Source organism: Pipistrellus hanaki, assembly GCF_964339955.1.
Source record: "Pipistrellus hanaki genome assembly, chromosome: 10".
In the NCBI taxonomy this organism is placed as follows: Eukaryota; Metazoa; Chordata; class Mammalia; order Chiroptera; family Vespertilionidae; genus Pipistrellus; species Pipistrellus hanaki.
In genome coordinates, this window is record NC_140512.1 from 47,383,128 (window position 1) to 47,409,174 (window position 26,047).

General features: G+C 40.7%; 1 protein-coding gene across 1 annotated transcript in view; it reads left to right on the forward strand.

The window, feature by feature from the left end:
• Positions 1-32: 32 nt before the first annotated feature.
• KDM7A (lysine demethylase 7A) overlaps positions 33-26,047 on the forward strand; it is an 81,973-nt gene continuing 55,958 nt past the window's right edge. The window contains exons 1-2 of the mRNA XM_084896744.1: positions 33-368; positions 23,671-23,756. Coding sequence (XP_084752870.1) covers positions 172-368; positions 23,671-23,756 — 283 coding nt within the window. The 5' untranslated portion in view covers positions 33-171. The remainder of the gene's footprint in view (positions 369-23,670; positions 23,757-26,047) is intronic.

The following is a 26,047-nucleotide window of genomic DNA, read 5'->3' on the forward strand; positions in this document are numbered from 1 at the left end:
CGCGTCGTGCGCGCGCCTTCCCCCCGCGCGCGCGCGCACTGAGCGCCGCCGCCGCCGCCGCCTCCCCGGCTGCTGCTCCGGCTGCTGCAGGAGGCGGCGCTGGCTGGCTGGCGGCGGCGCTCGCTCCAGTCGGCGAGCGGAGCCGCGAGCGAGCGTGTGTGTGTTTTAAAGATGGCCGGAGCGGTAGCGGCGGTGGCCGCGGGAGCAGCAGCAGCGGGAGCCGCCGCGGCAGCCGTGTCGGTGGCGGCTCCGGGCCGGGCCTCGGCGCCCCCGCCGCCCCCGCCGGTGTACTGTGTGTGCCGGCAGCCGTACGACGTGAACCGCTTCATGATCGAGTGCGATATCTGCAAGGACTGGTTCCACGGCAGGTAAATAAACCCCGTCCGGCCCCGCCGCGGCTGCCGCCGGGCACCGGCCCCTCGCCGCCGCCGCGCCGCCCGCATCCCCTTCCGCCCGGCCGCCGCGCCGCGCGCCCCGCGGTCCGGGCACCGAGCCCCCCCGGCCCCGGCCGGGCAAGCGGGACGCGCGGGGCCCCGGGCTGCCCGGACGCCGAGCGGGCTGAGCGGGGCCGGTGGGATCGCCCGGCCAAGGCGAAGAGTCGCCACAACAAACGGGAACAAAGGGGGCCGGCCGCGAAGTTGGCAGGGGGAGCCGGGGCGAGGGGACGCGGCCGGGGCAGGCGCCGGCGCAGGTGGCGGGCGGAGCGCCGGCCGGGCCCGCCGCCCCTCGCGGCGCCCGCAGCCCGGCCGCCGCCCCGCCCGCCCGGGACTCCGGGTCCCGGAGTCGTCGCCCGCCCGCCCGCCCCCCCGGCCGCCTTGCCCCGCCGGCCGCCGCGCCTTCCTTCTCGGTGGGGACCTGGTCTCCACAAACCGCCCCGATCCCTCCCCCGGCGGGTCCCCGTCGCGCCCCCTTCCCCGGGTTTTTATCAAACTTCCCTCCCGGGCCGGGGCGCTGGGCCGGGGGCGTCGGCAGCGCCTGCCTGGCGGGGCTGGCGGAGTCAAAACAGCAACAGATGAGCCGCTGTCGGGACTCAGAGATGCCAGTCGGAAGTTTGGGGTCGAGGGTCCCGGGCGCCCGGGGCGGCAGGTCGGCTGGGACGGTGCCCCCCACCCAGCGCCCCAGAGCACCCCGTCCCGGCGGGGGCGGAGCGGATGGAGTGGGCGGCGGGGCCCGAGGAGACAGTCACTCGTCGCCCCCGCGCCGCAGCTCAAACTTTTTACAAAGAGTGAAATTTCCCGTCCCCCGAGGGGCTGGCGACACCCAGCCGGCGCCCGCGGGCCTGGCGCGGGCGAACTTTGGCCGGCCGCGGGCGCCGGGGCTCGGGCGCCGGGGCGGCCGCCCGCGCCCGGGGTTTGACGTTTGCGAGGAGGGCTCGGGCTGCCGCCGCCGCCGCCGCCAGGCCGCCGGCTCGTGTGTTTTGTAATCAAAGTGTGAGGCTCCTAAAGGGCGGCGCCACAGCCTCTTGACTCCGGCGTGGGAGGGACTCGCAGGCATTTAAACAAAGAAACTAGTTGGGGTTGGGCTCCCAAAGTCCTTATTTGGGTGTTGTGGGGAAGCCTGCGGTCACCCTTGGGTGAAGCAGGTTTCCCCCACCCCGAGCGCCGTTTGGTGTGGAATCTTGGCGAGAGCTCGCTCGCTCACGGGCAGGAGCCGATATGGGGGACTGTGATTGTAGGAAGTGTCCTTTGATTGACAGCAGGACATTTAAATACAGCCTCCGCCGCTCCCCCGTCCCCTCCCCTCCCCAATATTACAGAAACACTGCGCGACCAGGCCAGATGTCTTAGTCTCCCTCTACTGGCCCCGGGAGAGAAAACCACTTACATTACAGCGTTCGTTTAGGTGCTGAGTGCTGGATACAGTTCGTTTTTACTTAATTTCCAAGTACTGTTAGTTTTGTTTCAGTTTGCACAGCTCTGACAGCAGTACCAGAGGAAAATGCCACATACTGTCACTGTATCAGATAGTCTTTAACAATCTTGTCTATGCTTGGGGAATATTACTACAACCTTGCCACATGTAACTAAGAATAAATTATCCAAAGTTCTTTTTCATTACTGTACACTGAAATATGAACATACCAAATCTTGCCAATTCTATTTCTACATCCTCTGTTCTCATAACATATCTGGCGACCAGAGTAGAGATTATCCAAAAATCTAGGTGACACATAGAATAAAACCAGAATCCCTGGTGATTATGTAAATACTTATTTTTCAAAGATCTATTTTAGCTGTATAAGAAATTTGTTCTATTGTGCAATTTAAAGGTTTGATAGGTTAATGAATTTTAGACCAGAATTTTATTTATCTTAATTTGGGTAACAACACTATAATCATAAAAAACTGCAGGAAGTTGTGGAGAATTTTGTAATGCGTTTAAGTGTACATTTGAAAACAGGAGAAGTTGAAGGGAAAATAAAGAGGGCACATGTGAAGAAGAGAAAACAAGGCCAAAACATAAATTTGTCACATAAATTTGTGTGACTTCATATTTGTGAAAATGACTCTGAAATATATACACACTTTAATAGCTGATATCTTAATATTTGAAAATGAAATGCATTTTAATAAACACTGCCTTTATAATTATTCAAAGTGTGTGTATACATTTTTTGGGGGGTGGGAGATGCACTATATTTTGAACCCAGGTTATTTTTTATATTTTACCTTTTGACCAGCAGTTCTTGAGCATATACTGTGGTTCAGATATCAGAAATTAAAAAACTTAGTGATACTTCTCCACCATGTAAAAGCAGTACCTTAGTACCAAGTTTAATTCTTAATGAAGTATTGATAATTTGAGGTTTATATATTTTTCCTGTGATCAATATTTACTTTAATGTTTATAGTACCATGAAATGAGTGATTGTTGTTTTGAACACAGCAAAATGTTCCTTACGTATTAAATATTAAACTAATATCACTTGCTTATGTGAGAATTGGCCCCTAAGGTACTGAGGTGTAGCTTTCCTTTCCATGCTCAGCTTTCCTGGGGTAGTTTGTTTGCAGAAGAGGAAGAGATAGGACACGGGTTGGTACAGAGGATTGCCTTTGCCTGGATAATTTCCTTTTTTTTTTTTTTTTTAAAATCCTCACCCAAGGATATTTTTTCCATTGATTTTTAGAGAGAGTGTAAGGGAGCGAGGAGGGGAAGGGGAGAGAAAGACATTGATGTGAGAGAGACAGATGGATTGGTTGCCTCCTGCATGCCCTGACCAGACTGAGGCTGGGGATTGTACTGGCAACTGTAAGTGCCCTTGATTGGGGAAATTGAGCCTGAGACCCTTTGATCCTTAGGCTGATGCTCTAACCATTGAGAAACTGGACTGGGCCAGCTGGATAATTAATTTCTTAGTAATTTTATTATTCAAGTAAAATTTTTTAACCTCAGTGAATTTTTATGTAAATTTTGGTTTAATCTGCCTGGGGTTTCTGACATCTGAAAAGTTTTTGCTCTAATTTATTCTGACAGGGAAGGAGTATCCTGCCTTAATGCTTTTTAGGCAGGTAGTAGGGTGGATGGAACCAGCCTCCTCCAGGTTGAACTTTGTATCCTTGGTATTCAGGAATTCCTATCCCTCAGTGTGCCTAAGCCTTTTTTTTTCCTCTCTCTTTTTTTTTTTTTTCCTTAAGTGAGGGGAAGGGGGAAAAACTTGCTGGACACGATATATAATTGATACCAGTAGGGGCCATGAGCTGAGGGATCAACAGGATTTTCCTGGGACGGTTCCTTCTGAAGTGGGGATGGACTTTTCCCTCTTTGAGTCCTTGGAAGTAAGATGAGCTTTCCTGTAATGCCCCCTCCCCCCAGTCTTTCCATAGCACACTTAATGTCATCCTATGTAAAACTGCATCAGTGTCCTAAGTTTAATGTTTCTGTCTCTCTATTAGACTGAAAATACCTTTGTTTACTTTTTAGCAATATATTCATTTTGATTGGCAAAAGTAATATATTATAGAAAAATGGGAAATATAGAAAAGTATCAAGAATATGAAAGTACTCATGTCTCCCAGAGATTGCCACTATTTTAACATTTAAGGTATATGTATGTATTGAAAACAACCTGGAATTCATTTTATGCATTTCACTGTTATCTAACCTTTTTCATTAATATATACTTTTTTTTTTTCTGTATCTTTAAAGTTTTTTGAAAACATTTTCAGTAGCTGTATAGTTTTTAATATATATTTTTAAACCATTCCCCTCTTGTTAGTTTTTTTTTTTTGCCTTGTTTACTACTTTTTCTTGTATTTCCTAATGAGGATGAATGGTTGACATAATTCTAAATAAACCATTATATCTCTAATTATTTCCTTAGGATAAATCAAATGATTAATACACGTAAAACACTAAAAAGAAGTGACACGTGCAAGTACTCATTAAGAAATTCCTTGAAGTAGAATTAGTAGGCTTTTTAGGCTTTTTGTGCCTACAGCCAGATTGTCCTCTAGAAAGGCTATTCCAATTTATACTTTTACCAAGTGTCCACTTCTAGTTCCCTGCATCCTTTCCATCTAAAGTATTATTAACCCTGTCACCCCAAAACCAAGCCAAGCAAAAACTTTGTCAATCTGCAAATGAGTATTCCCACCAAGAAGAAGTACCCAAGATTATTTGTGGCAGCACTATTTATAATGTCCTCAAAATGTAATGACCTAAATGACATTAATAGTAGATCGGATAATTTTGGTGTACTTATAAAATGGAATTCTCATCAGTGATTAAAAAAAAAAAAAAAAAGCACTACCAATGCATACAACATGGGTGAATCTCACAGATAAAAAGTTGAATAAAAGAAGCTAGACACAAAAGTGCGTACTCTTTGATTCTGCTTATATGAAGTTCAAGTACAGACATAATTAGATGAGAGAAGTCAGACTATTGCTTACCTCTGGGGGGCATGATTGAGATGATTGAGAGAAGGCCCGAGGGGCTTCTGAGGTTCAGCAGATGTTCTCTATCTTGATCTTGTGTGGTGCTTACGTGACTGATTCAGCTGTAAAAATTCACTGAGCTGTATGTTCAATGAAGATTTTTTAAACTTTAAGTATATTTCAATCATTCAAATGTTTAAAAAGTTATGTTTACCAATTTGGTAGCTGACATACAGTATTTTTTAATTTTACTTTCTTTCTTGCCCTAACTTAATGGGATTGCTGGGTGCTGTTCTTGGTGCTGGGGATATAGCGATGAACAAAAACTAAGTCCTTGCTCTCCTGTAACTTAACATTCGTGTGTGTGTGTGTATGTGTGTGTGTGTGTGTGTGTCTGGAGAGAGCAGGGGCAGATAAACATGTATATCACACACACACAAAAAAATTGTGTCATGGGAAAAGAGGGCTGGGGCTAGTATAGGGCTACTTTCACATGATGTGATTATGGAGTGCCTTAAGAAGGAGACATTTGAACACAAGAATATTTTGGATTTTACATAAAGCAGATGGTATATTTTGAGGAGTAAATGATTTGATTTAACCTTTAGAAGGTTCACTTTGGCTGCTATGTGGAGAATAGACTGGAGGGAGACAAAGGCTCACAGGTAGATCAGTAAGAAGGTTATTTGTAACAACAGTCTAGGTGAGAGATGATTTTAAAAGTTTGAGTCAGTTTGGGCAATTTATAAATGTCATATATTAATTTTTCTTCCTAAGGCTTGAATAAATGAAGAGCTTAGTTTATGAGAATAGAAGGATTTTATCTAGAATAATGCTATTGGGTAGGAGTTTCTTACTCTGAAGTCCCAGGAACTCAGTCAAACATTTATTGAATGCTTTTTATACCAAGAGTTAGTAGTCACTCTTCTAATTGCGTTATATGTATTAAGTCATCTAAATCTCATAGTCACCTTGCTGGATAACTTATTGTTATCCCCATTTTACAGATGAAGAATCTGAGGGTTAGAGAGGGTCAGTTACTTTCCCAGGGTCACGAAGCTAGAAAAGGTCATAGAACCACCACCTGAACTCAGGTGGACTAACCTCTCAACTAGCAGGTGATAATGGCTCTCTTCCTCCTTGTTAGTTTCTTTCCTGGGAGTACAGGTAGACACATAGGTGGAACAGGTACACCAGGATCCTAGAGAGATATCTATAAACATGTTTGTTTTTGTTCTTTTTAATTTGATTTATTTATTTTTGCTTTTCTTCTCCCCCCCCCCAATCTTTATTATTGAAAGTTTTACATATGTTCCTCTTTTCCCCCATTGACCCCTTCTAACCCTCCCCCTGCCCCAGTGTTTTTGTTTTTTATTAAAATTATCTATATCTTGCCGAAACCGGTTTGGCTCAGTGGATAGAGCGTCAGTCTGCGGACTGAAAGGTCCCGGGTTCGATTCTGGTCAAGGGCATGTATCTTGGTTGTGGGCACATCCCAATTGGGGGGTGTGCAGGAGGCAGCTGATCGATGCTTCTCTCTCATCGATGTTTCTAGCTCTCTATCCCTTTCTCTTCCTCTCTGTAAAAAACTCAATAAAATATATTAAAAAAAATAAAATAAAATTATCTATATCTTAATGATCATAACTGCCTTGGGAACAGTATTCATAAAATGTATATTTGAAATATTTTATAATTTAACTCTGTTTTCATCTTGTGATGGATTTCTTATTGAGTTTTCATTTTTTAATTAAGGATGAGAATGAATTTTGAAATTTATTTTAGATACATTTTTCCTTAATGATGAAGTCTTTTAGTATTATAACATAAACTTACTAGGTTACCATATATCCCCCCATAAAAGAACAAAAAGCCCATTTATTGAATTTCTAAATATCTTTTTTTAATTTTATTGATTTTTTACAGAGAGGAAGGGAGAGAGACAGAGAGCTAGAAATGTCGATGAGAGAGAAACATCGACCAGCTGCCCCCTGCACATCCCCTTCTGGGTATGTGCCTGCAACCAATGTACATGCCCTTGACCAGAATTGAACCCGGGACCTTTCAGTCTGCAGACTGATGCTCTACCGCTGAGCCAAACCGGTTTTGGCTCAATATCTGTTTTGATATGACAGTTTGTCATAGAAGAATATATAAATATTGTCTTCATGTATTTCACTTATGAGAATTTTACACATATATGCTCAATTTTGCTATTTGAACAAAATGTATTGTGATATGGGAGCCTTATTTCAGGCTGCTTGGAGGTACTGTCATAGTTCTTTCATTAAGCTTATTTATTTTTTAACCAGTTTGTGACAGGTATCTGCTTGGTACGCTCTCATAGCCTGTGTTCTTAGGTATGAAATTTAGTTTATTGGACATCCAAGAGGAAGAATGCCTTTATGTTTGATGACCCTTAGTGAGGGGCTGAAGAATAAGAATAGAACAGGTGTAGAGGAATCTATAATAATAAAAGTGTAATATACAAATCAACCAAACAACCGAACAGCAGAATGACCTTCCAGACGACCTTCCAGACAACCACGCTATGACACCCACTGGTGCCAGGCAAGACAAGATGCGATTGGTTGGGGGCCCAGCCATCGCCTCATGATCATCCTGCAGAGGGAGGCCCAGGCCACCAGCCAGTGAGCTATGGTGGGTGGGTGGGGTCTCCCTCTGCAGGGTCGATCCATCTTGGAGCCCTGGCCGGGTGGGTAGGGCCTACCTCTTTGGGGTAATCTATCGAGGGGCTCCTGGACTGTGAGAGGGACACCCTGCCCCCTGAGTGCACCAATTTCATGCACTGGGCCTCTAGTTTGATTATAAAGCAGGTTTTGGTTGGTTCTAGCAATTGGAACTCCACAATAAGCTACACAGCTTTTGAACAGTTGGCCAGTGCTGTTCTTGTAGCTGCTACCAAGTTCTGATTCCTTTTGGAAGTTACATTTTATTACTGTAATGATGGTTTACTTATTTTTCCATGAATATTAATATTACTATTTCCCATTGATTATAGTTGAATTAATGGTAGCTTGTATGACTTTTGTATGTGTCTGTGTGAGCCCTGGTTTCTTTGGAGAATGGATTTTAGAAACGAAGGTCTGGTACTAGGTGGGATTATTGCTTTTAGGCCTTCCCAGTGGACAGAGCTGGGAAATACAGAAATCACATGCATACACGTCTGGATTTATTTCTATTGTATCTATCTATATATATTAAAAACTATACGTTTTCACAATGATACCTTTGATTCTCATACAATACCACAGCATTCGTTTTAACCTTTTCCCTTTCCTTGCTTGTAACTTTTTGTCCAACATTGAGAAACCCAATTCTTATTATATTTAATAGATTTATTTGTTCAATCCTACTGTATACATGAAGTAGTTCTAGAATTACCAACCCTTACCCTTATAATAAAGAAATCTGCTAACTAGGTTACAGTACTTGTTTAAAATTCTTTTTGTCGTTAGCCTTATAATATTTAGTCAAATCATTTTCCAAAGTTAGGTTACCTACTTCTTTTGTGTTGCATTTTGGAGTCCTCCCACATCCTGGTTGGTTTTAATTGTTAGTTTATATTTTGAATATGTAAAACATTACTATCATTTTAAGAAGTCAGAGTTACATGAAAAGGTATACTCAGAAGTGTCATGCCCTCTTCACCCCTCCTACGCCTTTCCATCCCTTTTTCACCTCCATCCTGTAAGTAATCTATACTTTCTGGCTTAAGTAATCTATACTTTCTACCTTTCTGTGTGGTGTTTTTGGTGTGTTTTCCCACAAATGAGCAGATGCATGTGTTTGTTTTTTTCATTATATCTGTTTTCTTCAGAGGAAGGTAGCTTATGATGAATACACTTCATTTTGCTTTTTCTCACTTAATAGCATATAGTGGAAACCACTCCATGTTAGTTCGGAGTTCTTCCTTATTCTTTTTAACACCTATATAATATGTAGCTTGTTTTATTCATCTTTTTTCCATGTATAGGCATTTAGGTTGTAGTATTTTGCAATTAAAAACAATGCTGTGATGAATATGCTAATACCAGTAGTACAATGTTGAATAGTGGTGGAGATAGTGAATATCCTTACTTTGTTCCTGACTTTAGTGGAAATACCTCTCATGTTTCCTTACTTAAGTAAGATAGTAGTTTTAGGCCTCTTATCATATTAAGAAAGTAACCCTCAATTCTTTTTTAAAAGTATTTATCATGAATAGTTGTTGAATTGTGCCAAAGACTTCTTAAGCATCTATGGGGAACCATAAGCTTATTTCCTAAGATATGTTCCTATGCATATAACGTATTTTTAAAATTTTATTAAATTTTTTTGGAGTGGTGTTGGTTATTAAGATTATATAGCTTTCAAGTATACAGTTGTATAATACATTAAGTGTATATTGCATTGTGTGTTCACCACCTAAAGTCAAGTCTCCTCCTGTCACTCTCTATGTATTTGACCCTTTTACCCTCTTCTGCCTCCTCCCCATTCCCTTTTGCCTCTGGTAACCACCATATGATACTGTTGCTGTGTCTATTGAGTTTTTGTTTGTTTTTGCTTTCTGTTTTGTATCCCACATATGAGTGAAATCATGTGGTTCTTGGCATATAATGTGTTTTTAAGCATACTTTATTAGCTCTAAGAAGAGCAGCCTCATGGAAAAATACTCTGCACTATTGGATATTTAAGTTGTATTTTAGTGGTGATGCTTTGTACCTAAATTTAAAAATATTATTCTGTATCTAAATTTGAAAATACTAATGCCTTTGGTAGTATTTAGTAAAATAAAATTGACAAATATAAGAAACATGGAGGAACAAACACTGAGCAAGTAAGTGAATATAATAGGAATCTCTAATGCATTCATGATCTAGGAATTTCTCCAAAGCAGCATTTCCTAACTTGTGTTTTGTGAACCCCAGGGGATTTAAGGTGTCCTGGGAGTACACTTTCATTTGTCTTTTAAAAAGACAGTGATTATTTTCCTTTTAAAATGGATTTTGTTTTGAGAATCTCTTCTAGTACGTGTACATGAGCAAGTATACATGGGATGGTTGGTGGAAATCAGTTGAATGTTCTCAAGATTCAGTTATTGGGTTATTTTGTCATTTAACTGAATGCTGCTAACTACCAAAATGGTATTGACTTTAATTTTTGTTGTTTTTAGAGAAAATTTAAAACATATGAAAGTACACAGATAGTACAATGTGCTCCTTGGGAACTATCACTCTGCTTCAGTGATTATCATGACCATAATAACATCAAATATTCACTGTTCAAATTTCCAATTGTCTCTTTTTTTCTTTTTTCGTTTCTTTTCTCTCTCCAATTGTATGAAGTGTTATAACTTTTTTTTCTATTTGTTTGAATCAAGATCCAGTTAAGGTCTGTACATAGTGATTAGCTGATATGTCTTGGAAGTCTCTTAATCTGTAGCAGTGGTTCTCAACTAGATGGGATTTGGCAATATCTAGAAACACTTAAAAAAGACACTGATTATTTATTTACTTATTTATTTATTTTTAAACATTTTATTGATTTCAGTGAGGAAGGGAGAGGGGGAGAGATAGAAACATCAATGATGTGAGAGAATCATCTGTCACACACGCCACATGTTAGACATGTGGTCAGTCCTTTTTTCTTGACTACGAAGGAATCTTGGGGTATGTATAAACTATCTGCAAATTAGAGGAATTGTAGTCTGTGCTTAATTTGACTTATTACAGGTCTGACTCATCTTCCACTCTTGTATTCTTATTCCAGTACATTTTTAAGGTTAATTTTCTTTGTGCCTGATTCTTTGAGTTATTTTCCCTTTCTTGTTGGACTGTGTTATTTTCTGTCATATGATCAACATTTCCTTAGATCCCATGGTTACTGAGAGAGCAGAGGCCCTTCTCTTTGATTCAGGGACTTCTTTCCATAAACCAGGTTTTCCAACCATCCAAGTGCCAAATAGTCAGCGCTAGACTCTGCTCTCCTAATTTTCCTGTTCCTGCCTCTGCCTTTATGGGCATCCAGCCTGTGGCAGGAGAGATCAGATCCCCTGAACCGAACTTGCTTTCTCAGTTTTCTCATTTCTTAACTCTTATTGGAATCGAGTATCCTCTGAAAGCTCTGAAGTCTTGCACACAGCTCTTTCCTTCAGCATCACTTCGTTGGAGCTCCACTCACCTCCTGCCAGTTGCCCAGCTTGCTCTCAGCCTTACTCCTGGCCCTTGCACCACCTGGTTCATTCACCAGCTTCACTGCTCTGAGGTTTTTGTTTTTGTTTTTTTTTCTTTTCTTTTTCTTTTCTTGGACAGAACAGAGAAAGATAGTACAAGCTTCTTAGGACTTTAAGATTAAGTGATGTTAGGAGATGGGTGACTTTTCCTCCTTTGTTCTCCCCTCCTCTCCACCAACCACATCAGTGACTTTTTATTTCATTATCACTGTCACATTTCAGGCTTTCTTTGACTACCATCACAACTTCTGCCATATCTAAAAGGATTTTAGTTTTTGAAATTTAGTTTTGTCCTAAACAAAGGTATCTGTTAAGTCATGTGTTTGTGATGCTCAATACATTTTTTAATATTTGTAAGAAAGATATTTATTGAATTAAAGAGTCTTTATCATATAAAATGTGCATGAGTAAGGTGTCAGAAGGGTGCTGGTGGTTGATGAAAGGACACTAACAGACTCAGGGAAGGCATAAAGGTTTCTCTAAAGGAAGTGTAAAGGATTAAAGGACTTAACCCGATGAGAATGGCTCTACAAAGCAGGAGGCCCAGCAGTCTGTCCCATTGGCAGGGCCAGCTGCCCTGGCTGTCAGTTCTCATAAACAGACCCTGCTGCCAACGATAGTGCCCTCATAGTGCCCTCGGGGGACTGGATCCCTCAGGTGCTGGATCCTCTGGGTTCCTCTCTGTTTCAGTGGTGACCTTGCCTGCCCAGCAGTGTAACTACTCACAACTCAGCACATTCCTCAATTTTTATGGCTAGAAGATCAGCATCTCAGATGTATTGTCTTCCTAGCAGGCTCCAAGCCTGCATGTCATCTATCCCTCCAGGTATACATAACTCTACACTTTGGTCGACCTTGAACTAGATCAATAAAAAGGTAACTAGAAGGTTTGTACACAAATCACTTGTGGAGCTCCTCATCAAGTTGGACAATTTTGTCTTTAACCTTTGTTCAGGAGTTAAATATTAAATATTATTCATTAACTAATATTACACTCACTGAAAAGAAGGGATCCTTAAATGAGTAAAAGTAGCGTATCTGTTTTGACAAAATAGCATATATTCTTGAACTAAATGACAAATTTTCCCTTATAACTTTTTATTCTAGCCATTGTTTTTGAAGTGTCAGTGCTATACATTTTGCATTCAGCCATTTATATGTGAGCTACAGTTGCCAGAATTTGCTTACTAGTATGGAAAGGTCTATTTTCAGATTTAGGAAATTTCTGAATGTAATTTCAGAAAGAAAAGGAAACTGCAAAGTGTTTGGAAATTACCATTAGTTATATTAGATCTCATCCCCTTTCATCTATTCAAGGCCATGCTCCAACAGTTACTCCCCTCCTTTCCATATCATTCCCCACTCCCCATTTAGTGTGCAAATAGTATAGAACCTTTATTAAAAAACACAAAACCCCCCAACTTTCTTGACCTGACATCTCCCCTTCAGATGCAACCCTATTTCTTTGTTTCCTTTATAGCAAAACTTATTTTAAAAAGTGCCCGTATTTGCTATCTCCAGTTGTTTGGGTTTGTTTCCCCCTCTTTTTTCTAACTGAGGTCCCATTCCGTCTGAACTCAGTGGAATCGGCCTTTTATCTTTATGACCCATGACTTAGCTCTTGTCAAAGTTACCAATGCGTTTCACCTTCTTCTAGGAAATCCCCAGGCTGCTTTTCCTACTGCTTCACTTCCCCTTCAGAGTCCTCATCACAGTCCTTCCTGTCTCCCAGATCTTTTAACACGGGAGTACCCCAGGGTTCAGTCTTCAATAGATCTCTTTTTCTAGCATTTATCTGATCCCATGACTTCAGCTGTCATCTCCATGTGAATGATTCCTAAATTTTTATATCCCTTGTAGATCTGAGCTCTAGTTTTAAGTAGGTAATTGCCAACTGTACTAGTATGTTTCCACTTGCTAAACTATTAAACTGATATGGCCTGCACCTCCAGACCTGCTAGTATTTCTTCCCCCTACTTTCACACTGCCTTGTAGGTGACTCTTCCTGACCTAATCTCTTTTACTTGCTAGCCTTTCGTTTTCCTTGCCCATTACCCGCTCTATACCACCTTTTCTACCCTCCCTCTGCACCTCCCTCCTACCCTGTGATACATAAGTGTAATTTAGTGTAACACTTTCCTCTTAAGAAAAGTCTCTGGAAATTCCCTCTTTATCACCATGATTTTGTCTTCCTTCATTTAAAATTTGTTCCTGAAGTGCTCCTTTCTCTGTGGAAAGTCTCTTAAGATAGCTAAAATAACTTAATCCCTTTTGTCTAAAATATTGCCCTCTTTCCACCTGTTCCATTTATTCATCTACAGAATGAATGGTCCAGTCTTACAAGAGATTCATGCTGGCTCAGCCTACTATAGCTCAGCTGAGCTGAGGCTGCCCTCAGTGGCGAGACAAAATGTGTCTTGAAAACCCATCAATCTAATGTATGTCCTGTGGAACTGATTGTTTTTCTCCTGGAGATTTACTGAGGTCCAGTAATGTGGTTCTCTCCTGTATAGATCAGTTGTTTATTTTTTAAGTTGGACAATTTTGTCTTTAATCTTTGTTCAGGAGCTAAATGTTAAATATTAATATTATGTAGTATTATTTACTTAAGTTATACCTATTTACCTATAATAACTTTATTTTTAAAATATTTTTGTTGATTTCAGAGAGGAATGAGAGGGAGAGAGATAGAAATATCAATGATAAGAGAGAATCATTGATTGGCTGCCTCCTGCATGCCCCTCACTGGGGATTAAGCCCACAACCCAGGCATATTCCCTGACTGGGAATCAAACCTTAACCAGGATAGGTTGACTCTTAATCACTGAGCCATGCCAGCTGGACAACTTTATTATATAATATCTGTATATACTTGTTCAGTATTTATCCTGGAGAGGATGGAGGAATAATGGAGAGAATAATGGAGTGAATGTTATGGTGAACAATGTGTATAAAGAATGAACAAGTTAAGTGAGTATGCATTATTAGTTTGTTTAGATAGAATTTTACATATGAGCAGGCTCTGTAGGATCCTTGTTCCTATCCCCTGGCTCTCTTGTTTCCATCTGTTCGATCTGTCTTTATCTCTTGAAAACTTTTTTGCTAAAATCATTGTCTATTGGGAGATAGTGGATAAACACCTCTTCCTTGGTGGGACTGTGCTGTGGCCTCTTCCCCTTCCCTGTCTCAGGTTTACACTCCTCTACCAGTGCTTCCGTGGTCACATAAGAGCACCTGCACTCAGATCTGCTGCTGGGAGACTCCAGCCTCAACCAGTGGAAATTTATTAATGAGAAGAAAGGTTCTAAGTGAGAGAGAATGGATTTGAAAGTAGAGTTTGGATTCTATTTATTAAATAGCAGATAACATTTTTACATGATAGTCATATTTATGTATTAATGTCTGTGTCATAAGTGTGCTTTCATTTACTTATAAGTCTATGCAGACGCATTGGGAACATGACTCTTAAAGCTGCTTACTTACCTCATAGAGCCGTTTTCTAGTTTTGCTACCTTGAAAAGATGTTTTGCCTTGAAGCATGTGTGTGATGTTATTTTAATTTGAAACTGGTGCTGTTTTATTTTTCCCCTCCTTTTTTTTTTAAATGCCCCTCCCCCCAATTGGGAACATTTCATAGTAAGTAACTTTTAGCATGGGAACATTTGCAGTGAAGTGTTAACATTTCCCAGATTAATTAGTGTGTAAAAACAGCAACCACTTTACCATCTTTGGGGAATGATATGATGAGGTCTACTTAAATAAGACTTTCCTGTAACTGAAGGTCCTACTTTTGAAATATGGCTGAGTATCCTCAGAAAAGTTACTCAGGAGATAAAATCCTTTCTATGTCAACTATTTTTAGATGGATTTTGACAGGTACATTATACTCTTCGTAATAGAATACTACACTATTTAATTTTGGTGACTAAGTACCATGGACCTTAGTTTTCTATGCTGTATTGGGCTATTGGCACATGTTGGATGGTTTGTGCATGTGGAGGTTTATTGATAGTATTTCATCTTTTTCCTTGCTGCACTTTCTTGCTGTCTGTGATCTACTTCAGCAGTTACCAACCTTTTGGACCTCATGATCCACCAGTTGATGACAACTGATCTACTTGACCAGCCCCCACTGCTCTTTCTAATCTGTGTTTTCTAAACTAGAGAAAAGCTTAAGATTTCAGAGGGGTGTCAGACAACAGACCTTCTTAAATTGCCCACTCTATCATCCTGAGACATTGGTGACAATAGGGTGGGCCTAGTCAAGAATGGAGGCACATTGTTCAGAATGGGTTTTGTAATTACCACTTAAATAGGTCTGGTGGACAAGGTTAAAATCTTTGAAATTAGAGTGCTTATGATGTTAGATAGTGGCTTTGAATTCTTACTGTAGGACTGAAGCTTGCCTGGTGAGTAAGGGTAGTGCTGGGTCATAGACAATTTTACACAGAAGACAATAATCATATGGTTGATGTAAGGACATGGTGTATCTTGCTTCTCTTTGAGATTATGTATTATGACAGTGTCAGCTCTTTAATGTAAGGGTGCTCAGTCTTTAGGCTTGAGCCTAGTCAGTGCCCTATAGGTAGTTGTTAAGTATATCATGATAAGGGAAATCTGAGACAAGCATCATTGATAGGCTTCTCCTGAGGTTGAAAAAAAGAGCTTAAAAAGTTTTAGTGTGTTTTCAGTTATTGACTTTTTTACTTACATGTATTCCAATAATGTATGCAGCAAATGCTTGGTACTGCTGTCACTAACTTGGTACCCTACATTGTTAAGGGAGTGGTTTTACAATATTCTTGACTTACTGGTACTTTCTATCAATTTTTAAATTGTAAGACTTTTTTAAAATTTTGTAAATTTAAATTATAAAATCATCACAATTGTAATTATAGAAACATTAAATTTGTAATAAACTTTTCACAGCTGCTGAGTCTGAAAATTAACTTCTAAAACATGTTCCCCAGGTGGAATATAATCGCCCCACAGTGTTTCATGAAAAAAAAAAAAAAAATCTGAGATGAATTGTTGTATTTAACACTTGGGCTAGATTCCCAGCTTGTTGAATTCTCTCAGAAGTCCAGCTGGAACCTAAAGTGATTTCATCTCAGCCCAGCATCTCTCAGTCTTTTGGATAATCTTAACTCCTGTGGAGTAGTTTTTAAAAAGCTCTTTTAGAGAATCTATATATATAAAAGCCTAATATGTAAATTGTTCCCTCGGGAGTTCTACTGGGAGACTGCGAGTTCGATCTCTTGCTATGATGTGTGCTGACAACCAGGGGGTGGCATGGAATGAAGGAAGGCCCCAGCTGGCAGCTGGCAGCCAAGGAAGGGAGGCCTTGCCAGCAGCTGCAGGGCCCTGATTGTTCCTGATAGCTGGCTAGGCCTAGGGACCCTACCCATGCACGAATTTCATGCACTGGGCCTCTAGTGTTATATAGCAGTCTCACTTAGCACAGTTCTAATATGCACAGATTTTAATTACCATGCAAGGGAATACTGTGTCTGCTTACAACACTCATGATACCAAATGTGTGGATTTGCTGTGCCAAGCAATAATCCAGTTCTCCGTAATGCCAACTGGGTGTCCTACAATTTTAATTCATCTGTGACACTTATTGTCAGAGTTAGTGCAGACCTCACAGGTTAAGAGCTCAGTCCCAGTTTGCCCCTACTTTAGACACCTGTGGCAAATAGTGGGTTTCTAGGTTGCCTACACTTTTTTTTTTTCCTGACTAGGCTACAAATTGTAGCTGCCCTGATTCCCCCTTCACGTTTGATAATTTGCTGTAATGGCTCACAGAATCTAAGGAAACACACTACTTGCTATTATAAAGGTTACAAATGACCTGCCAGATAAAGAGGGAGGTACAAAGTCGAGTCCTACAGGGTCCCACGTACAGGGGCGTCTGTCCCTTTAGGTTTGTCCCTTCCTGCCACATGGATGCATTCACCAACCCTGAAGCACTCTGAACTCCTGCATGATTGATCAAATCATTGGCTATTGGTGATTAATTCAACCCCTAGCCCAATCCCCACTCAAAGGTTAGGGGGCCTGAGGTGGGAAGTTCTAACACTCTAATCACCTGGTTGGTTCCTCTGGCAACCAGCCCCCATCCTGAAGTTATCTGGGAGCCCACTTAGTGCACTGTATTAGCATGCACTCAGGTGTGGTTGAAAGGGGCTTGTTGTGGTTGAAAAATCAGAGATGTGCCTTTCACACTGTCACTCAGGTAATTACAAGGGTTTCAGGCACTCTTTGCCAGAAACCAGAGATGAAGACCAAACATATTTCTTAGTATGTCACAATATCATATGATTTAGTTAAATAACACTAGTCCCCCGATAACAAGATTCAGATTTTAGTCACCATGATGTATTAACTTCATAAAGTACAAAGTTGGCTGCTAACTCTTCAGTATGCAGATCAGCAAATCAGTGTGTTAATAACATGTGCCTATCTGTTCTTCAGTTCACACACAGACAGGAAAGCGTGTCCTGTGCTGCCTCCTGGTCTCCCAGTATAAACTCACATGACATTTTACAAACAGGGTAATCAAAAGAGGGAAGTGGCCAATAAAGATGAAAGTGCAGCAAAGAAACAAAAAGTGGTGATTCTGGAAGTGAAATCTAAATTGAGCCTAAGTGGAATAATGACTCCCAGTAGCAATGTTGACATAGAGCCTTTCGCTAGACTCTGGAGCCGCAGCCAGAGGCACTCAGTGAAGGTGCTTAAATGATATAAATACCAGTTGTACTATTTTTCACTTCTCTATATATTATAACCGACAGTAAGTTTTTTTTTTTTTTTTTTTTAATGTTTTGACAAACATTTTTAAAGGTCAGTAAACAATGTAATTTTCCCATTGGTTATTGAGATAGCTTTGTATAGTTTTAACTTGCATGATTATTGTTATGCTTCTGTACTACCATGCTAAGCGAGGACTGCCTATATTCTTATATTTGCCAATCATCTATCATCTGACCTCTAGTGGAAATGAAGAAGAATTACAAAATGGACTTTGAGGAACTTATAAGTTATTCTTGGTAAAAACATAGATTTTTAATGTATGTGTGAATAGAAGATATATTTTAAATTTTATTTTTTAATAACAGTTAACATACAACATATTAATTTCAGGTGTACAACATAGTGATTTATCTTTTGAATGAATCTAACATAAATAGGTAAAAAGTCCTTCTTACATAGTATGCACGGTATGTTTTTTTCTTTACTTGTATGATTTAGAATAGAATGGTCCATTGTTTGTGGTTGACCTTTTCTGGGCAACTCAGTACTACCCATGAATACTGATTTGTAATTGAATTGAAGTTCTTCGAGACCTTCTTGGTAATCTGTATAATTTCATGTAGGAATATTTATTATGAACTAGTGGCCTGGTGCACGAAATTCGTGTGGGGAGAGAGGGGGAGCAGTATTCCTCAGCCTGGCCTGAACCCTCTCTAATCTGGGAACCCTCAAGAGATGTCCAACTGCCTGTTTAGGCCCGATCCCACAGGCCTAAACTGGCAGTAGGACATCCCTCTCGCAGTCTGGGACCACTGACTCCTAATAGTTCACCTCCCTGCCTGCCTGATCGCCTCTAACCACTCTGCCTGCCAGCCCCACCTGCCCTCCCACTGGCCTGCTTGTCCTCAACTGCCCCCCTGACTGCCTGATCACCCCCAACTGACCCCCACTGATGGCCTGCTTGCGGAAGCTTGGCGTCCTCTATTTCACATGTTCATCTTGGAGCAAATTTAATTAGAAGCTTGTCAGCAGGATTTCCAGCTTTATAAAAAGGGGTGCATTTTGTAAAGAGAGCACTCCTATTATTGAATCTTCAGTTCCTCCTTATTTTACTCTCGTGTTCTTTGTTCAATTCCTTGTTTTATTGTCTTCCTCCTTCACCCTTATTAGCATAAATGTTCATAGTCAGCTGGTTGGAAATAGCTCAGGAAACACTGGGACAGTTGGAAGCTTGAGTCAGCTGTTGGAGTCTGGAAAAATGTCTAATTTTCTAAAATTATGAATTGAAGAAATTTGATTCAGAGTCTGTACTTCATTCAAAACCCTTGTTAAATATAGTTAAGCACATAATATAGCAATAAATAGCTTTAATGTATCAAATATAAAATCTTCTCCAAAATAGAACTCTGCTATACCCAACTTATAAAGAAAAGCACTTAATTTTGTGAAAACAATTTTATATGTCAGCAAGAAAATAACAGAAGTTGAGTACTTCCTGAACCACCGACTTAATCATAAGTCATTAGTTTGATTTTCATTGAAAATATTTAATATATGCAAATTATAAATTTTTACTTTAACTGCTCTCTGGTAATAAAGTATCTCAGGGTTAAAACACTACATAAAATGTTATTTAAAGGTGAAAATGCCTGCTGGCATCCTAGTACTTTTAGTAGGAATATCAACCTATTAAGCCAACACTGGGGTGGAAAATAAGGTCTTTGGACTAGCAAAACTGTTGTTCTAGCGTTTTATTTGGATTTATTTAAATTTCTTTTTTAAAAATATGATGTTTTTATTTTAGAGAGGGGGAGATAGAAACATCAATGATAAGAATAATTGATTGGCTGTCTCCTGCACACTGGGGATGGGAGTGTACATAGGCAGACTGATTCCAGGGAACTCAAACATAAAAAATTAATTAAAAATTGAAAAATTCCCCTTTTTCTCCTTAAAGAATGGTCTTTTGGGTATCTACTTAAGTGTTCTCTGGAAAACAAAATTTTCTCATAGAAGAAAAAATATTAAGCTTAATTATAAAGCCAAGTTTCCTGCTGAACCTCAGATCTCTTATCTTTTAGGTAATAAGCTCAGAGCTATAGGACCTGTGACTGGTTCGTAATAGAAACATGATAATAGTAATGGCTGCTATTTATTATCCTACCTAATATGCAAATTGACCATCACTCTGCTACACCTACTAGCCATGCCCACCAGCCAATCAGAGTGAGTATGCAAATAAACCCAACCAAGATGGCTATAGCCACAGAGAGCAGGAGGGAGGCTTGGATTTCCCAGGCAATGGAAGAAGCCAAGCTTTCCGCCTGCCCTTGTTGGCCTAAGCCTCCACTCAAGGCTACAAAGTTTCAATTATGGAAGGTAAACAAATCCAAACAGAAATGGCTGCTGGCCATGGAGCGAGCAGGAGGCTTGGCTCCACTCCAGGCTACAAAGTTTCAATTGTAGAAGGTAAATAAATTACAGATATCAGGGCCTCTGCTTGGGTTGCCAGGGGATGTGGCTGGCCTGCAAACCATCACAGGCCCCTCAACCAGGCTGCCCCATGCCCCAAGGAAACCCCCACCTGATCCAGGACACCCTTTAGGTCAAACCAGCTGGCCCTCACCCATGCACCAGGCCTCTATACTATCTAATAAAATAGTAATATGCAAATTGACCATCACTCTACCACACAATATGGCTGCCCCCATGTGGTCAAAGATGTCTGCCCCTATGTGGACACAAGATGGCTGCCACAAGATGGCCAGCAGGGGAGGGCAGTTGGGAGGCACCAGACTTGCAAGGGAGGGCAGTTGGAGGCAATCAGCCCTGCAAGGGAAGGGCAGTTAGGGCTGACCAGGCTGGCAGAGGAGGGAAGTTGGGGGCAAACAGGCTGGCAGGGGAGCAGTTAGACATCAATCAGGCTGGCAGGAAGTGGTTAGGGAGTGATCAGGCTGGCAGGCAGAAGCGGTTAGGGGCAATCAGGAAGGCAGGCAGCTGACCACTTGGGAGCCAGTAGTCCTGGATTGTGAGAGGGATGTCCCACTGAGATTGGGCCTAAACGGGCAGTCGGACATCCCTAGAGGGGTCCCAGGTTGGAGAGGGTGCAGGCTGGTCAGAGGGATACCCCCCTTCCCGGCCCCATGCATGAATTTTGTGCACTGGGCCTCTAGTTTAATATATTTACTTTGCCAACCCCTGTACTTTATATATTTACATTTCTTGCCCCAGTTAATCCTAGGGGAAGTCCTGCTCAGGGAGATTAAGAAATTTGCTCAAAGTCAAAACTAGTGGAGCTAGAAATCAAACCAAGCCTTCTAGTTCCAAAATATACACATCCCACTGAAGCCAACTGACACTTTTTAAAAATATATATATATTTTATTGATATTTCACAGAGAGGAGAAAGGGAGAGAGATAGAGAGCTAGAAACGCCGATGAGAGAGAAACATTGACCAGCCGCCTCTTGCACACCCCCCATTGGGGATGTGCCCGCAACCAACGTACATGCCCTTGACCGGAATCGAACCTGGGACCTTTCAGTCCGCAGACCACTGAACCAAACCGGCTTCGGCCCAACTGACTCTTTTTAACTAAAACAATGCTGGGTAGGCCTTGCCTGGCTTATCGCTATCTTAGACCTTAACTGAATCTAGAGTTCAATGATAGGATATATGAACAGCAGTTTGTCAGCTGTCTATATTCCTGGAGTTAATTCACCTCAAAGGCCACTCCCCACCCCATTGATAATGTTAGTGTGGGCCTTTGGAGGTTGCAGAGTGACTCAGTCTTTTCTTTTTCTTTTTCTTTTTTTTTTTTTTTTTAATATATTTTATTGATTTTTTTACAGAGAGAAGGGGAGAGAGATAGAGAGTTAGAAACATCGATGAGAGAGAGTTATCAATCAGCTGCCTCTTGCACACCCCCTACTGGGGATATGCCCGCAATCAAGGTACATGCCCTTGACCGGAATTGAACCCGGGACCCTTCAGTCCCCAAGCCGATGCTCTATCCAGTGAGCCAAACCGGTTTCGGCTGACTCAGTCTTTTCATTACTAGGAAATCAAATAGTTTGGTGCTTTGAGCAAGAAGGTGAACTTTTGATACATAGGTGAAAACTGTACTAAAACAAAATTTAAAATGAATGAATTTTATTACTATACCCTTCTAAGGAAAGGTGAAAAATATCTAATTTATATGTTGAAAGACCTTTCTTTTTTTTACCAACTGTTCCTATTTCAAATTCTTACAAAATTCAAGCTGAATAGACTTTTAAAAACGTTGCTTATACCTTTACCACAACATACCTGTAGTCAAATAAGTTTTCAGCACTGTTAATCAACAGAAATTTACCGGGGTCATTGTGTTGAGGGGCACTGTACTTGGTACTGAGAGAGATCTTGAGCTCAATTACAGAAATATGGTATATAAAATAGCTCAAGATTAGGCATAAATAAATGGAAATGGACATCCATAAAATGTTGAAGGGCTTTCTTGGAGGAGAGCCAGTGTAGTTTTACTAGAGAGGAATTTGAGTTGACAAGAATGGTTGATGACGAATGGGGAGAGCATTTGAAGCAAGAGGGATATCCAGTGGAGTCCACTGACAGTAAGATCTTAAAGAATTTGGCCACCCACTCCACTCTTCTAACACCAAGAGTAAAGAATATAAATGAGAGCATTATCTGAGAGGGAAAAAGAATGTTTGGCAGATCATAGGGTATTCCGGTTATTCATTAATTCAATTGTGTTCTTATCAATTGTCAAAAAAATGCCAGCTAAGCAACAATTTCAGAAGATTTAAGACAATAGAAAGTGCTAAAGTTGTCACTTCTTTATGTACTGAATGGCAATGAGGCTATTGATGGAAGCTGTTTAGCAAAGGTCAGATTGGCAACTCTGTAGGAAACCCTGCCCTCTACACAAAACACACAAGCGCGCGCGTGCACGCGCGCGCGCGCACACACACACACACACACACACACACACACACACATCTAATAAACATTGAGCATTTTGCTGTTAGGAAAAAGGAGGTGTTTTGAATATGAAGGATAGTTTCATAAGAGAAATAAATAGTAGGAGAAATGAAAGGTTGAAAATGATTCTTACGAAATTTGCTTTCAGAGTTTCTTATAAGAACACTGATTCTATGGGATCAAGGCCCAACCCTATGCCCTCATTTAACAGTAATTACTTCTCTTAAAGCCATGGTCGGCAAACTGCGGCTTGCAAGCCACATGAAGCTCTTTGGCCCCTTGAGTGTGGCTCTTCCAAAAAATACCACGGCCTGGGCAAGTCTATTTTGAAGAAGTGGTGTTAGAAAAAGTTTAAGTTTAAAAAATTTGGCTCTCAAAAGAAATTTCAGTCATGGTACTGTTGATATTTGGCTCTGTTGACCAATGAGTTTGCCGACCACTGCCTTAGAGGCTTTATCTCCAAATAAATACAGCTGCACTGGAGGGTTACAGTTTCTGCTGGTATACTTGGGGGGAGCACAAACATTAAATATCATAACAATTGGCACATAATGGTTGAAGGTCTAATGGCTTATAATTGCATTACTTTTAATGTCTCTACTGCTGCTAATAGTAACTCACTTCCCATGTATTTGGATATATTCTCTCCCACAATTATTTAGTAAGTGTGTAGGGGTGAGAATAAAATTTATCCTTGCATGTATTCTACAAAATTTATTGGTGAGTTGGTGTACATTTCTCAGGTAAATTCCAACCAGTCTAAATACAGTTAAGAAAAGATTTTAAACTTACTTACCTATTTGCTTTATTTTCTTTACCTTAGCTGTGTTGGAGTAGAAGAACATCATGCTGTTGACATTGACTTGTATCACTGTCCCAACTGTGCAGTTCTACATGGATCCTCCTTGAGTAAGTACTAGAAGCTCAAATAAAAGTTGGAGTTCAGTACTTAATGTGTACCTGATCAAGAGTACTTCTATTTCCCAAATTTGGTCATCATGTTGAGTATGACTTGGAGTCCTGCTCCAGCCATCCTCTCTGCTTGAAACCAGTCTCCAACAGTTCCATCCAGAAGAAGACAGAGGGTTCAGACCAAGTCTCTGCGGATACTCTTCTTCCTGAGCTGGCAGAGCACAGGCACGGAAGCTCCCGCATCCTCGGGAGGGAACCTACAGACAGAGACAATGATATTTATTCTTAGCTTTTTTTTTTTTTTTTTTTTTTAAATATATTTTATTGATATTTTACAGAGAGGAAGGGAGAGAGATAGAGAGCTAGAAACGTCGATGAGAGAGAAACATCGACCAACTGCCTCTTGCACACCCCCTACCTGGGATGTGCCCGCAACCAAGGTACATGCCCTTGACCGGAATCGAACCCGGGACCTTTCAGTCCGCAGACCGACGCTCTACCACTGAGCCAAACCGGTTTCGGCTTATTCTTAGCTTTTTACAAATGCTTCAGAGGAATAGATTGAAATATTATTGTTGTACAAATGTGATAATAGAGATTTAAAGGCTTTGAAATATGTCCTTACTACTTTTTCCTTTAAAATTTACACTGCAAACCAGGGTTCTTATGTTCATTAAACTAAAAGGAATAACTTTAGATGTAGTCATTTTAGGACAGAAAGGAACCTTTTACTCAGTTTGCCCTGATAAACACTTGGGTCAGCTATAGGTAATCTGTATATACAACCTTTTTATTTTGAATGCAGAATTTTTTCTGTTCCTTAAAAAAGAAAATAAATTTTGTTCTGAGATCATGGTCAAGTAATTTTTTAAGAGACTTACTGGCAACTGACTGCTCATATGTTTTGTTAGAAATGTTATTGATTTATCAAATTTCTTTCTAAGGAATTTAGAAATTTAAACTATATTAATGCATTAAAATATTTCCTTATAAAATACAGAATATCTATTTTGCTGTTACTACACATAAAATTTGAGGTTAGCAGGTTGATAGAATTGTTACATGTGTAATTGGCTAATTTCATAAATTTTAAAAAATATATTTTATTGATTTTTTACATAGAAGAAGGGAGAGGGATATAGAGTTAGAAACATCAATGAGAGAGAAACAGTGATCAGCTGCCTCCTGCACACTCCCTACGGGGTACATGCCTGCAACCATGGTACTTGCCCTTGACCGGGCTCCAACCTGGGACCTTTCAGTCCGCAGGCCAACACTCTATCCACTGAGTCAAACCTGTTAGGGCTCATAAATATTTTTAAAGGTTTTTATTTTATGTAGCATTGAAGTACACGTACTGTATCACTTGATATAATTATTGACAGTGATTCTTGAAGGAAGTAAATACTATTTTGTTATTTGAAAAAGAAAAATATAACTAAAATTGCTAACAGTTTTAGTTTAGAATTTAAGCATATAATCCCAAAATTATATAATTTAAATTTAATTTTTATGAAATATTAAGTTGGTTACTATGAGGCAGAGTAATGTGCATGTTATGTACCCTATTTTTTTCCTATATGATTTAATTTTTTAAAAAGCTTGTCATGCTCACTAAATTGATTTCACAATCCGTAATGGATCATGACCTGCATTTTGAATAACGAGGCATCAGAGAGACTGTATTATCTGGCCCTTCAGTGCTTCTTATCCTTGAATAACACAGGCACTGGCTGTCTTTGGGCAGAAGTCCAACTCTAAATACCCAAGGGAAAATGACCAAGATCTAGTAATCTCTTACATTTTGATTTAAGGCTTGTTTTTCCTACCCTTTATCCTCCACACACCCAACTTGGATAATCCACTTAGTTCCTTGCCCTCTACTATGAAGCCTTTCCCTCTACTATGAAGCCCTTCTTGCTTGCCATTCAGGTTTCCTGTTCCTTTTGGAGTGCCCCAGGAATCATTATTATTATAGATACCATCTCCAGGGGTCCTCAAACTTTTTAAAGTGGGGGCCAGATCACGGTCCCTCAGAGAGCTGGAGGGCCGGACTATATGAACTACTAATTCCTACTGTAACACCTCGGCTGCGCTCACTGCCCAAAAAACCTGGCCGGCCGGATCAGACTCCTCTGCGGGCCGCATGTGGCCCGCGGGCCGTAGTTTGAAGACCCCTGATAGACAGTATGATACCCACTTAACATGGTGAATTTAGACTTTACCTCTTATGGGAATTAAGAACTCTATTGGAGGACAGATATAAAAAAAAACCAGCCAAATACCTA